This window comes from Nematolebias whitei, chromosome 4 (genome assembly GCF_014905685.2).
Source record: "Nematolebias whitei isolate Nwh7 chromosome 4, NemWhi1, whole genome shotgun sequence".
Lineage (NCBI taxonomy): Eukaryota > Metazoa > Chordata > Actinopteri > Cyprinodontiformes > Rivulidae > Nematolebias > Nematolebias whitei.
In genome coordinates, this window is record NC_056501.1 from 19,007,760 (window position 1) to 19,023,720 (window position 15,961).

Below are 15,961 nucleotides of genomic sequence, written 5' to 3' on the forward strand. Positions count from 1 at the left end.
TCTTATCAGGACTATGGGGCTATCTGGCAGTGTCCACGGACAAACTCATCGCCTTCATCTACCTTAAGTATTATAATGTCATCAGTATGTTGCTATTTCTGTGCTGAGAGGTTTTTTTTTTTCAACTTTCACACTGTGTCCCATCTGGGATGCAGTGTGAGATATGATTTTTTATATATATACCTCCTCTTCCCTTGTGTTTCTTTTTTCTTATCTAAACGAAAAGGGCAGCGCCTCCCACGAGGCCGCAGCCTCAGACACCTCCGTCTCCTCATGTCTGTTTGTTTGTGTATTACTTGGACGAGCTGTACTGAAATGTAATTGTGTTGTGCTTCAGTGCAATGACAATAAAGCTGATTCTGATTCTTTGAAGTGATGTTTTGACTAATAGTGGGTGCCTTATCTGCCAAGACATCAGTCATGGAGCACACGGTTTGGAGAAAAAGGCCCAAGTCTTCAGCCAGGATAGGCAAGGGGAAGATTGTTATTTTGATTATTTTATTATTATTATTATTGTTTTTAACACAAGTCTTTCTCAAAAACAACAAGAAACCTGATATGTTCATGGACATTTTTTATAGTGAATCACATTTGCTATAAATATAAAGTCAAATGTCATCTTTTTTTTTAAACTTACAATATAACTTTAATTAACTCTAAATATAATTCCCTTCATCTTTGTGCTCCACTTCAGCACTAACTGTGGCTCATAACCTCTTTTTAAAAGCTTTCAGCATCCCCTATCCTCCCCCAGCTTGTCTCAATGTGCCAGTCACGCTACACTCCTTGACCCTGCTCATCCCTTCACCACGCTCCTCCTCAAACGCAGCCCTGCATCCTCTTCATCCTCGTCATCGCCACTCAAGCTGCTCACATCTCTGTTCACCAGAACCATTAAGGCCGCAGAGTTTCCTGTGTTTCCTCCTCTCCCAGTGTCCACTAGAAGCAGCTTGCTGTTTTTCATTCCAGCCAGTGGCAACTAATTAAATCCTTTTTCCTGCTCAAATCGCTGCTACGTGATTAAGACTCTGCTGCTAATTAAATGACCGTCTCTCTGCGTGACATGATCTTCCCTTGTTTCACGCCTCCTGCTCACTCATAAACACACAAGCAAATTTAAGAATTTCAGTTTCATACGCTATTTCAAGTTGTTCATAGTTGAATTTCTCTTGTTATTTGTTGTTTATTTATCAGTTTTCCCTTGTCTTTGTTCTGAATGACCTGCTGTATGTTTTTCTCAGTTACACATCCACAGCCTGTGGGGTCGAACTGATTTCATTATCTGGTCGACTCGTATTTGGAAAGAGATAAAGTCCTCAGAGGTCAGCGGCTCTTCTTGCCACCATAGATGCTGATCTTGTCATAACTGTGAGGCGTTTTTACCCAGTTTGAAGTGTGTTAAAAACATTTTAATTAGCAGTTTTTGCCGTCTCACTCAGTGACCCTAAGGCAAGAGTCTAAAGAGTCTGTCTCATCCTATTTTCCCTATTATCTAATATCTGGTGGCATTTTTGGAATAGAAAAAACATGATGTAATGATAATATTGTATGTTTGTTTTTTTTTATCTTCTCTGACATTTGCAAAATTGCATGTGATTAAAAATGCTAGTCCCCTTTCCAAATGAGATCTTGTGGTTTCTTCTGCTGCAGATTAACTCTGAAAGCTGCAGTGCTGTCTTTTAGCCACTAGCAAGCAGCATTTGGCTCAGCAGATAATTGTTCTTCCACTCAGGTACTTAACCAGAGCACATTACTGAGCCCAGTTTGAATCCCCGTGAAGTGTTTGGACCACAGTCCTGTGTCAGTGGCTCAGCGGCGCAGAGGAAAGAATTGATGGCAGCTACACGTTCCGTAATGCACTAATGTAGTTCATAAATATCGACCTCAGAGCTGAAATGGCAAATATAAATCCTAAAGGAGCATCCTGGTGGGGGTCTGGGGTGGATGATGGGGAGATGAAAAACATCAGCCAACAACAGGAAACAGATCAAACTGCTGGTACTCACCTAGAAACTCCAAGCTACAAGAGTCAGATTACAGCATGTGTGTAGAATAGAATAGAATAGAATAGAATAGAATAGAATAGAATAGAATAGAATAGAATAGAATAGAATAGAATAGAATAGAATAGAATAGAATAGAATAGAATAGAATAGAATAGTGTGCATACAGCACACAGCTGGATGACTTTTCATCTACTGGTTTTCCAATGCACACTGTAAAATCTAACTTGTTGTTTAAATGTAGAAGTATACATTTCATGTACTAACACAGATGGCTCTGCTCCCATCATTCTCTACTATCTTGAGTAAAAGGCCCCGGTTATCTAAACGTGTTACTTTGGTTGATTTTGTTACATAAATGATTGAACTTATTTGGGCTTTTGTTTGAGCTGACAAATCAGTTTCAGCTCGTTTAAAGTTTAAAGTTGTGTAACTTATATTTAAGTGGAATTGATTAATTGTGTGAGTGAGAGAGTGAATGGTTGTTTGTCTCGTTTGTCTCTATGCGACCCTGTGATGGACTTGCGACCTGTTCAGGATGTACCCCGCCTCTCATACAGTGATGGCTGGACATGGGCACCAGCGACCCCCGTGACCCAAAATGGAATAAGCGGGTAAAGAAAATGGATGGATGGATGGTTAATTGTTTAAGACAACTGACAGAATCTGCATCTATTTTAACTTAATAAAAAGTATTTGATTTATATGAAGGTCTCCGGATCGAATCCCGGCCGGGGGTCTATCTGGGTGGAGTTTGCATCTGCATGTGTGAGTTTTCTCCGGGTACTATACTCAGGCTCTATTTCCCCACAGACCAAAAACATGCAAGTTGATTGGTAACTCTAAATTGTCCCTAGGTGCAAAAGAGAGTGTGTCCCTGTGAGGGACATGAGACCAGTCCAGGCTGTACCCTACCTCTCGCACAGTGACTGCTGGATGTGGTCATCAGAGAGCCCCCACAACCTGGAAAGGAAGGATAAAGACAATGGATGAATAATCAACATTACTATGAACTTGAAAACTTTGCACAGGACTCAATATAGAGGAAGAACATGACAAACATTAGAACATGCCTTCATTATTTTCATTTGTGACCACTTCTGCGCTGGTCACTGGCAACCTGTTCAGTGTGTTCCTCACCTCTCACTCAATGTCCTCTGGAGAAAGTTACCTGCTTCCCTGCAACGCTGCACAAAGCAGGTAAAGAAAATGAATGGTCACTGGCCATGACTCTGACGTAGCATGCAGCAATACTTCTTAACTCCTATTTTCAAGTGTCACCACTACAAAAAAAAATTTAAATTTTATACCCACTCATTCTCTAATCAGACATTCAGTCTCCCATGGCCGCTCTGTCTGATATAGCAAATTTTCTGTCCATGGTTTTGCTCAGAAAATGAATTTATTGCTTAGAAAATGAAGTTTAATTGGTGTCCACAAGCTTGAATTAGCTAAGTTTGATTGTCAGGTATTTTAATTAAACAAACTGTTCTGTGGCAAGCTACAACAGATTTGAGCATGAAAAATTTACTTTTGTTTTCATTTTTTTAACCCTCTCACTGCCTTTGAGTTAAAATTATTGATGCCCTCAGTTGTAAAACTGAAGCTCCAGAAGCTCAGGTTTTCATCTCCACTAAAGGCTGCAACTCTCCCACCTGATGATGTAACTTGGTACCTGCAGTCTACTAAAAAGTGAACTCTGGGGTAATTTTAGTGTTTACAGAAAGTAAACAACCAATATATCAAGATTATAAAGTGTTCTTCTGCATCAAGAGATATTTTTTCAAGTTATTCGTTCAAATTCTACAACTTGGACAGAAAAACTTAATCGACACAGATCAGTACTGGTAACGTGACTCTGTGCGTGAGATCGAACACAGTTTGATTTGTGTCAAATCAAACTGTATATCCCTAGTCGGTTTTAGTCATTTGCTATAATGTGTTTGCCCGTTAATTTGGAAATCTCAGATTGCTGTACAACGAGCAAAAAACATGTTTTTTTTTTAAGCTTAGATGGAACATGCACTGCACAAAGACAGAGATCATGCAAACATATTAACATAATTTCCAGACTGTAGAGCGCACTTGAATATAGGTAGCACCCATTAAATTTACAAAGAAGCTTTTTTTTGCACATATAAAGGCTGCATATAAGCCGCGTTGTAACATGAGATATTTAAAAAGAAAGATATTTTTAAACTTTTAATGAAATGCCTATCGGTAACATACACAGATACGTAATGTCACAGATACTGTAACATGACTGGTTAAAAAAATTACAGTAACCTACCAAGAAGTCGTTAATCACTAGCTTCATCTTCCTCCTGCACACCACAGACATACTGTATATACGCTGCACATTGTGCCCTTGAGCTTGTGCTGTCCTCTTCATCATATTTCTCCCCTCCCTGGGACACAGTGGGACTCGGGGGATCAATGAAACCAAGCTTCACTGATCCACTGTGACCAGTTTGGTCATTTCATATGTCAGATTGTTTTTAACCTTTATTTATACAGGTAGTCTCATTGAGTCACGAGGACCTACCCCTCAAGAGAGACATGTATTGGGCAGCTATGTGAGTGCCCTGGTGTGACGAGGCTAAATGTTTTGGCAACATGAAGCTCATTCGCCCATCAAAAAAAAAAATCCATAAATTAGCTGCAGCATTGTATAAGCTGCAGTGTTCAAAGCATGTGAAAAAAAAAGCAACTTATAGTCTGGAAATTACGGTAAACCCGCCAACTTATTCACTTAGATTTGACGTTTCATCCTGCTTTTTTAGTAGTTGAAACATTTGAAGCAGTAGTTTAGTTTTAACTAAACATCACTAAAAGTTCGTCAAGTGATCTAAAATAAAATGATGAAATAACCAACAAGAAATAATTCATTCTACTGCGTATACTTTCTTGCATCGGTGTTGTATTTTAGAAATAATTCCTTTTAATAATTCAGTTTATTAATGCAATCATTTAATTTATTTTTTTTTGTGTGTGTGTGTGGGCGAGAGACAAAACCTTCACAAAACTAATCAAATTTCGAGCAAATAAAACATTGCTTTTATTTATTTATTTATGTGCACTAAGCAAGAAATAAAATAAACCGTCATTGCAGTGAGTATTTTTGTGTGTGAACTGTGTGTTCTCACACAGTGAAGACACACACATATTGGACATTTATGTGGTTTGTCTTGCAAAGAAGATGAAATGCTTATTGATTTCTGACTGCAGCCTGAAAACGGCCTTCTGTTCTGCCGGTCTCGCAGATGACAAAATCCCAGGTCCTCTGTTCATTACTGACCTTCATCATCTCTCTCATCCTCTATCCACCGTCAGTTATCTTCTATCTCACTTTTTCTCCGCACCCATCAAGTTTCATTTCTTTGGTCACACTTCATCCACTCTTCAGACCATAGAATATCAACAGCTCTTTGCCTCTGAAAAATGAGTCACTTTGCAGGGGTGCCATCTTTGGTGAGAGACAACTTTAACTGGGACACCACTGCTGGCTCTGCAGTTCAAAGACAGGAAAGCAGGTGGTAGACTGGGGTCTGTCTTTAAATACTTTTTAAAGTTGCTGACTGAGGTACTCTGCATTTATTCAGGATGAGTCTGAAGTTGAAGTGATGCTTTGGATCTTTTGAAGCAGGGTTCTGTGCACAGAAGAGCAACATCATCAGGCCAGGACTCTGAGGTCTACACTCATCTCCAGGCCAGCGGTCACTCTTTCAGGGATGAAGATGTTCACATCCTGGATAGAGAGGAACAATGGTTTGAGAGAGGAGTAAAGGAGGCCATCTTTGTGAAAAGAAATCGTCCATCGTTAAACAGGGGTGGAGGCCTCCGGGTTCAACTGTCCCCCTCTTACAATGCTGTGATTGCTAGTATCACTCAGCCCTCTGTGAACAGTAAACAGCCATCAGTGTGTTAATGATCCATTGTTAGGCTGATGGTCCTTCTTGAGCATGTGATCAGCTGGTTTTGGTTGTCAGCAGCAAAACTGGTTGATCCACTCTGAGAAGGTGCTATTTATAAGACTGAGCTGAATACAGCTCCTCAGACTGAGGAAGTCTTTCGCATGAAAGCCGAAATGTTGCTACATTTTTTTTGTTTGTTTGTTTTGCTTTGTTTTTTGAATGGCCAGAGGATCAGATTTAACTTTTTTAGAATTTGGTGGGTACCGACAGTGGGGAGGCCTTTAACTGGTGTCGCATGAAGCTCATGAGAGTCGAGACAGGGACAAAGTGTCGTATGGCGGCAAGGAGAGTGAAAGACAGCTCACCTCTGGTGTGGATCTGTGTCAAAGAGTGAAGTAACAGTGTAGGACTGACTGACATTTTTTTTAAATGGTTAGAGAGGTAGCATAAAGGAGAGCTGGTCTGTGAGGCCATTGTACAGAACTGTCATATGAAAGGGCCTAAAGAGGAGTCAAACTGTTTAGAAGAGGGACGATTTAAAGTGAATCTTTTAGCCATCTAAAACAATTCAAACCTCAGACCATTCAAACAAAATATAAATTGTATTTTTTTTTCCCACATCAAGTCACTTTTGCATCAGTTTGTCTTGAATTTGCTCAAATTAGCCTTTAGCTCATCAGACTGGTGTAAAAATGAACTTTGGTTGGCCTTGTCGCTGTTTTAAGTGCTCTATAAATAAAAGGGTATGGTATGGTATGGTATGGTATGGTATGGTATGGTATGGTATGGTATGGTATGGTATGGTAAAAAAAATCTAAAAACTGAGGTAATGGAAAGAGCTATCTAAAACAGGTAAGATATTAAATGTACATGTTTTACTTGGAACCCCACTTCACAAGAGCTGAACTATCCCTTTAAGATAAATCACATGAAATGAGATTTTCTTTCATGGATCGTGGTTTATTTTTTGTCTTCATTGATATATATGTTTAGCTTCACCAGTTTTCATGAGAACATCATCAGACAGACTTAGCAGGTTTATGAGTTTGGTCATATGACCTCACTGCCGCCTTCAACAGAAGGTGAAGCTGGATGCCTCGAGGATACGAGACTGGTGAATGAATCTTTGGGCTGATTAATAATATTCAGCTCACACACACAGAGAGATGAAAAGAGTCACGCACACATTCCGTTTGGAAATCTTTGTTCAGAATATATTTAATATTTCCACTTCGTCATGATCTGTACAGTGTTGATAGAAAAACAAACTGCTCTTATATGTAAATATTATTTGAGGAAACTATAATTTACATGTGCTTTTTTTTTTTAAAAACGTGAATATTGTGAAAAAGTTTTTCTTTTTGTGTCAATCATTTCAGAAAGTGAAACTCATATTTTACATAGATTCATTACGCAGAGTGAAATATTTCAAGCATTTATTTATTTTAATTTTGATGATTATGGCTTACAGATAATGAAAAAACTAAATTCAGTTGCAGAAAATTAGAATATTGTGAAGAGGTTCAATATTAAAAACTCCTGGTGCCATAACCCAACCAGTTAATGAACTTCTAGACATGAGCTACAAATGTCTCATTCCTCAAGTCGAGCCACTCCTGAACCGGGGGCAGTCAGAAGTGTCTTACCTGCTGAGAACAAAAAGAACTGGACTGTTTCTCTGTGGTCCAATGCCCTCTTTTCAGATGAAACTAAAATTGCACGTCATTTAGAAATCAAGGCCCCAGAGTCTGGAGGAAAAGAATCCACGTTGTTTCAAGTCCAGTGTAACGTTTCCACAGTCAGTGATGATTTGGTGCCATGTCCTCTGCTGGTGTTGGTCCACTGTGTTTTCTGAAGTCCACAATCAACACAGCATCTACCAGGACAATTTTATAAGAACTGGGTTTGTTTGTTTGTCTATCACCGACAGGAATGACAGTTAGGTACATTATGACAAACGGCTGAGAAATCAAGTTCACATCCAGTCAGTGTTTAAAAACGACTGTAATTATTAGGTTAGCAGCGTAAAGGTAAAGGTCAGTGAGTAAATTATTTACTATAATATTATGCCTGCTGGTTTCCATGGAGATAAGAACAAACTGGATGGATGCTGACAAGCTGCTTCCTCATACTTTTTGTTTGAAAGAAGCACACGAAGCAGAAACAGCCTCACGATAAAAATAATTGGTTTTTAGCATCTTCTTTTTTAAATTTTAAACAAAATTGCTTTTTTATTAACCTTTTTTTTTTTTTCAGATATTCCATAGGGTTATATGTCGGGCAAAAGTCTGCCAGGAGAGATGTGTGAATAAAAACACCCGCTGTGTTTGGTGTCACTGAACTTACCTGCACTCAGGTTTGTTTTTCCCTCTTTGCGTCATTTTAAAGGAAACTTTTATAAACTTACTGTACGTGCTAATGGCTAAATAGCCCAAAGACAGAACATCTGCTAATCAACACAAACTGGTTTTATTTTATTCTTTTCATGAGTGCATCAACAATATGAGGCTCACATGATCCTTTCACACAAGTAGTCGTAAACATATATATATAGCTTTGTTTGTCTGTTAGCAAAATATCTCATTAACAGGTGAACAAAGTTTAATGAAAGTCTAGCAGTCTTCATCGGCTGCGCCTGGTTAACTTTTGAATGTGTCTCGATTCAAGATGGCCACCACAGCTGATAACCTTAGTCAACACAAAAAGGATTACAACTGAGTCAATTTGACAAATATTGGGCTAATATTTGGTGTGGTAGTAGCTGAGAGTCATCCCCAACATAGACTAACATCCCGCAAGATGTTTCTTGGAAACCTTAGCATGCAAGGCGGGAGTGATGTACCAGGAATCCCTTGTTTAAATTAGGGTTACGTTTGTCTTTTAGCATACAAAAATGATTTTTTTTTTTTTAACTAAAACAGTGACTTGTTATACTGAAGTACTCGTCCCAAACAAGTTCTTCTACTGCTAGAAAAATATTGAGGCAGTACAAAATGACCAAGGTAATGTTGAATTTTTAAAAATATGTATGTATCCTGAGTTTTTGTTGGCCAATTAAAACCAGCGATGGCAGCCAACATATTTTCATGTGCAGGTGTTTTGCATGAAATGTTGCTAAATTACCATATTTGATTAACTTCATGTGCATCCCAATCCCAGAGTAAGAGCACTTACTAAATGGTGGTGTTTTTCACTTTATGTATTAGATTTAATATATAATTTGGCTCAAGGATGTTTGACAACTCTTTCATTTCTTTTTCTAGTAACACCAAAGCATTTAGTCTATGGCTGCAAATTATTCCATATCTGACCGTTTTGTGTATATATTTCCCCCCTTTCTTTCTTTCAACTACACATAACTTTTTTTTTTTAATCACTTGAAATAAAATAATTTCCAGCACTGGATAGCAAAAAGCAGACAGAAACCTGGTGAGGGAAGAAGGAAGAATTTCAAGATTGTCTTCTGTCTGTGGTGGGTGTGCAAGATTTCTTTTGTTTGTTTAATTTGTTCTGGGGGTAAAGTTTAATTTGAGGGCCTTATCAAATGCAAAGTTCATCGGCTTCAGTTATGCTCCACGTCCTCAACAATTGGGGTGTTGTAACTCTCAAACAGAGGCTGCATGAAAAGGCCAGCGGTGCCGATCACACACACACAGATGAAAATCCACAGGAAGAGACGATCAATCACCATAGCCACATATTTCCAGTCTTCGATGATCTGCAGAGGGAGGAAACGTTGATAAATGCTGCCACTGCATTGTTTACAGTGAAACTGCAGATTACACAACAGGCGTCTCAATCTCATACAAAGTAGTGCAATTCCTTAATGTCTGAATAAATTATGCTTCTACATTACTTCAGTACACACCACTGACATTGAGACAGTTTATTTTTAACCATCAAACTTTACAAAAACAATAAACTAAACTCATGTAAATACTTAAGTATTTTAATGTTGCACTGTAACAGTAAGGACAAAAACTGAGCTAAAAACAAGAAGAGAGCGGAGGAAAGCAGTGCATTCAAATGCGGATAGTTTTTACAAATACCTACCCCCTCATCATCATCCTCACTCTTCATCTTCTCAGCAATATAGCGTACACCATCCACCGCATCCTCCACATCAATATTGCTCTTGAGGGTCATCCTCCTCCGAAGGTCTCTGCTCTCTGAAAAGTCACTGATTCTCCAGCCGTAGCGTTTGGCAGACTCCTCGTTGACGAAGAAGGACGAGGAGGAGTCCGCCACTCCTGCAGAGCCTCCTGACCCTCCCTCAGTTCCGCACAACCTCTCGTCTGCATACTTTTGCTTTTGGTGCTTTTTCCTGAACCGTTCGCGGATATTAGAACTGCCAGGTCGCCGCATAAAGAGGAACGAAGGAAGCCGGTGCAGGAAGATGCGCTTGACCCAAGGTGGCATGGTGTGCGTGCTGGGGGACCGATGGTGAATGTTCAGCACACAAACGCTGGTGACAATAGAGAACGTGACCAGCACCATTGTAAACATTAAATATTTCCCAATTAGAGGCACAGCTAAAGATGTTGGTGGTACTATCTTTGAGATCAGCAGTAAAAACACAGTCAGGGCCAGGAGGACAGAGATGCACAGAGTCATCTTCTCACCACAGTCTGATGGAAGGTAGAACACCAGAATAGCTAGCGATGTGATGAGGATACAGGGAATTATCAGATTGATGGTGTAGAACAAAGGTTTCCTCTTGATAATAAAGTCATAAGTGATATCCAAGTATCTGATATCATTAGGGTCCTCATTCTTGCGTCCAGGTAGAGAAACGATATCCCATTCTCCGCTGGGTTTGAAGTCATCGCGGGAGGCGTAATCGCTGAGGAGGATGAGATCGATTTCTGTGTGGTCATACGTCCAAGAGCGAAACTTCAAGGTGCAGTTCTGCTGGTCAAAGGGGAAATCCCGCACTTCAATTTTGCAGGCCGACTTGTAGATGGCTGGTGGGAGCCAAGCTACTTCTCCATTGTTGGAAACCACTGCGTTGGAGTAGAAGGAGACTTCATACGTCCCATCAGCACTAAAGAAAATTGGAAGATAAAAAAAAAAAAAAGTTAAGCTCTTTTATCGATTGGCACATTCCAACCATCTAAAATAACAAAAACTCTAAACCTTAGCAGTTCAAAATAATACTATATTAACCATGTTTACGCCCTGTGAGTTTTTCATGAAACAGTTGTATGTTATTGTTATTAATTCAATGAACATATCTGTTGCTGTGCTGCTTCCTATTTGGTCGCTAACAATATCCATCCACCAAGCAAATGATTTCACCTGGAGTTATAATGTTTCTCTAATCATCAGTTATTCCTTTTTATAATCTAGTTTACACAAATATCTCTTCATTTTCTGAGAAAAAAAAGCCATATTTTTATTTTATAATAGCACATTTTTATTGTCTGTAGTTGTTTTGGGGGTAGACCAGTGGAACTACAAGTCACGGCTGAGCGCGACGGGGTATGTACCTTAGTTAACACAACTGCATTCAGTAATACAGATATTGCTCAGCTGAGAAAATAAGGTGACAAATAAGGGTCTCGTGCAAAAATAAACAGTTGTGAAGACACTTATACTGTATCTTTACCTCAGTTAGGTGATATTTTGTGTTTGAGTTGTTTTAGACTGTGGCAATTTGCTCTCGGATGACGTCTGTTTTGAGTAGCAGTTATTTTCTCTCCTCAATAAAAAAAAGTTTTCATGAGTCTTTAAACTGAAAATGTTCAGACTGTTGTCTATGGCAGATAAGATACTGACTGATTCTTCACCACTCCGCTTGAAAAAAAAAAGAAATCTTCCATTTAAGGGACAATGATTAAACATTTAAACCTTTCTCTTCAACAGCTAAACATATAAACATATCAAGTAGAGTCACTGTTGAAGAACTCTAAACCCTGAATCCTGGAGGATCCGTTTAAACAACAAGAGTACTACATACAGCAAATTATACGCCTGTCGGCAAATTCAGCAATACAGCAATCAATAGCAATGGCCTGGACAACCAAGGATTCAAGGATTAAAGGTTCTTTATTTGTCATCCGCACCCCATGTGGTAAATGTGGTGGAACAAAATTATGTGCATGGTCCCAGTAAAGTCACACAGGGTCCCAGTAAAATCACATAGGTCCTGGATTATTGAGCATGAATTAGGGTCCCATAAAGCTCCCATAAAGACCGTGTATAAACGTTGACCTTGATTTGTGACCTTGACCTTAGAGCTGAGGTGATGACAACTATATGCAACACTCCTTCTAGGTACATGTGTTTAAAGTTTTGTTAAATTATTTTGAGGGGATCAAAAGTTATAGTCCAGACCAGAAAAAGTTTACAGCTGGACAAACAGATTATCACAATATGTCTGCCTTGAACAGGAATATTGAATATTGAACAGAAATATGTTGCATTAATTTTCTTCATACCTTTATCAATATATGAAGCCATAAGCTCTATGTGGCAGAACTACAAATATGTGAACATTTGTCTGATACTATAATAAACGCGTTTAAAGGATTTTGGTATTTAGGCCTTCAGTTGCATCATTTTGTCAGTAAAAGTTTATTTCTTGAAGTATTTTGATCTCCTATCACTTCATGCAGAACAGCATCCACTCACCCAACACATGGATCCGTTGAGACTCTGTACCACAAAACCACACGGATTTAATTGGGTCTCATTTGTTAGCTCGCAGTCAAACAACTGAAGAATGTAGCATCGGTTCTGAAGCATAAATTAAGTGACTGGCTAATCTTATGCTTCATTAAACAGCTCAGTAAGGTTCAGCCACACCTTCTGATTGAAGGAACTCAATGCTGTGTCATCTGTGCGTTGTGCAAGCTCATTGTGTGTGTAAGTGCGTTTTTGGTACAAGACCGATTGACTACGAAGAGATCAATTTCATGACTCTTACTGTGCGTTCAAAGAGGCAACAGCTAAGTTCACATCCAGGGAAAAGCTTTGCCCGGAACACAGGCCAGCAACTAAATCAAATCTGCTGAGACAGCCGTTTGTTCTTCACCTGTGCAAGGTGAAGTTGATGTATTATGAATTAAAGTCTTATCAATTATAAAGTAGACCAGGAATCACACTTGGTCTCTAAAGCTTTGGGGCTGCTGTATTCACCCAGGATCATTTAAAATGCAGAAGCTTCACCTGCTTACTGCTTCGACTCTCCCTGAGTTAACCAGAGGTTTTAACCTGAAGTCACAATGGTCATATTTAGTCATTTTACCCTGAAGACACTGTCCTCTTCTGATATCAGTTGTCCAGCAATCTGTGTTCATAAAAATGATCAATCAGAAGGGTGTGACTGTAAACCATGACACGCACACACTTATCGTTAGGCTGATGATCCTCCTTTATCATGTGAACAACTAGTTTTGGTTGTCCCCAGCAAACTGGTTGTTCCACTATGAGAAGCTGATGTTTATAAGACTGAGTTTGTTGCTGCTCCTCAGACTGAAGAAGTCTTCTGGATAAAAGATGAAACGCTTCAACAAAGAAGAATCCGTCCAGAGAACCTGACTGAACCTTGTTAGATTTACCTGGATTACTGAGCATGAATCAGGGCTTAAGTTCTTGTGTTTGGTTCAGTCTTTTTAAATATATATAAAAATAAAGGTTTTTTATGGTGGCACAGTGGATCAGTTGGTAGAGCTGTCGCCTCTCAGTGAGAAGGTTGCTGGATCAAATCCCAGCACCCTTTCTGCGTGGACGTTCCACGTTCTCTCCGTGCATGCGTGGGTTTTCTCCAGTTTCCTCCCACAGACCAAAAACATGCATGTTAGACTGATTGGTAACTCTAAATTGTCCCTAGATGTGAGTGAGAGAAGTGAATGGTTGTTAGTCTCCATGTGTCCCTGTGATGGACCTGTCCAGGGTGTCCCCCACGTCTCGCAGTGACTGCTGGGTATGGGCACCAGTGACCCCCGCAACCCAAAATGAAAGAAGCGGGTAAAAGATAATGGATGGATGGATAGAGAAAATGAGGTTTGAGAAAGAATACCGGTAGATTAAATTTTTTTAAATAAATGTATATTGACAGACCTATTATGTTTTCTTTCAGCTGACATTAAAATACTATACAGTATGTGTAAAAAATACAACTTTAACCCAGAGTTACTTTGCTTTTTATTAGATGTGTACTATTTACACACAAGCTTTTTTGAATTACAGGACAGAAGCAATGCTTTCTGTCCATCCATCCATTATCTTCTGCTTGTTCCGAAGTCGAGTGACAGGGCGGCAGCTTGAGCAGGGAGGCTCAGACATCTCTTTCCACAGCTACCTCTTCCAGAGCTGCTGGGAGGACTCCAAGGCATTCCTGCGGAGACACTTATCTCTCCAGTGTGTTGTGGGTTTTTCCCAGGGTCTCCTCCCAGTTGCACATCACCTCCTTAGAAAGTCATCCAGTGGGCATCCTTATCAGATGCCCGAACAACCTCAACTGGCTCCTCTTGATGTGAAGGAGCAAAGGCTCTACTCCAGGTCTCTCCCAAATAACAGAATTTCTCATCCTATCACCCTCTAAGTCTAGCTACTCTGAGGAGAAAACTAATTTCGACCTTCTGTATCCACAATGTTGTTCTTTCGGTCATTATCCGCTCACGTCTGGTCATGGAGTTCATGACCAAAGGTGAGGCTGTAGAGTAAACAGACCTGTAAACAGAGAGCTTCTCTTTGCAGCTCAGCTTGCTCTTCATCACAATGGACCAGCACAGAATCCGTAATACGCAATAATGTGCTGCCATTCTTCATTTACAGTATCTCCTCCTACATGTCACTGCGTGAGTGCAGCTACAGCGTGCGCTCTCAGGACATAATTACCTGCAGTGTAAATGGTAAATGGACTGTACTTATATAGCGCCTTTCTATCTGATCAAGATACTCAAAGCGCTTTACACACAATCTGTGTCCTCATTTACCCATTCATACAGCACTCTACTAGATCTCTACAAAGCTAATTGAACAAACCATTCTAAAGAGACCAATCAGAGCTTTATCACATTCATACACTGATGGGACACACATCGGAGGCAATGAGGGGTTCAGTGTCTTGCCCAGGGACACTTCGGCATGTGACTGCTGGTGGATTCGAACCCCCAACTCTTGCATTGGAGGACGACTGCTCTAACCACTCAGCCACAGCCGCCCCTCAGTGTCCCCTCAGTGCGAACTGAACTAGGCAAAAGGGTCTTCTCCAACTCCGCTCCTGTTTCCTGGAACACCTTTCAAAAAGATCTGAATTTGTTGACCTCGATCTCTCTAAGGGATTTTAAACAACTGCTAATTTCATGGAGAAAAAAAACCCAATGAAAACATGTTCCTTTTTTTAGCATTTTAAATGATTTTATAATGTAGCTGTTTTTTTTTGTTTGTTTCATTTTTATATTAGTTCTTCTATTTACCTTTCCATTTTATTTGCTTTTTATATGATTGTCTGTTGTTGTTTGTACCTCATCTGTGTTCTTTGTTTACAACAGGTCTCTCTTGTAAATGAGTCCTCGAGGCTCAATGAGACTAACCTGCATAAATAAAGGCTGAATGAATGAATACGGCAGAAGCTGCAATGATCCAACTGTCGATCTCACGCTCCATTCTTCCCTCACTCATAAACAAAACCAGAGATACTTGAACTCCTCCACATGAAGCAGAACCTCATTTCCAACCTTTTTTATACTAATGTAAATGTTTTCATGATGAAATTAGAAGCTGCACAAGAAACTAGCAGATGATTAAAAATCCACAGGTGTTGACCTACATCTATGATACATCATCCAAAAGCCTAAATGACTGTCTGCAAATATTCCTGTAAGTAGATGCAATAAAGCTCTTTAAGTCAGGACTTCTCTTACTACAGCCCTAAAATAATGCTGTAAGGTCTAACTTGCAGTCATCTTTACAAAGAAATTATCTTTAGGTGTGTAGTGAACTAAGCCTAAGGTCAGGATTTGACCTTAAGGACCTTATGGGACAGAATTTGTCATTTCATTGATTTGCATCCAGAAATACAGGTTGACCCATCCT

General features: G+C 39.6%; 1 protein-coding gene across 1 annotated transcript in view; it reads right to left on the reverse strand.

The window, feature by feature from the left end:
• Positions 1–9,418: 9,418 nt before the first annotated feature.
• LOC119408960 (neuronal acetylcholine receptor subunit beta-2-like) overlaps positions 9,419–15,961 on the reverse strand; it is a 16,511-nt gene continuing 9,968 nt past the window's right edge. The window contains exons 5-6 of the mRNA XM_037675821.1: positions 9,971–10,961; positions 9,419–9,635 (exon numbers count right to left, since the gene is read on the reverse strand). Of these exons, the coding sequence (XP_037531749.1) occupies positions 9,480–9,635; positions 9,971–10,961 (1,147 nt within the window). The 3' untranslated portion in view covers positions 9,419–9,479. The remainder of the gene's footprint in view (positions 9,636–9,970; positions 10,962–15,961) is intronic.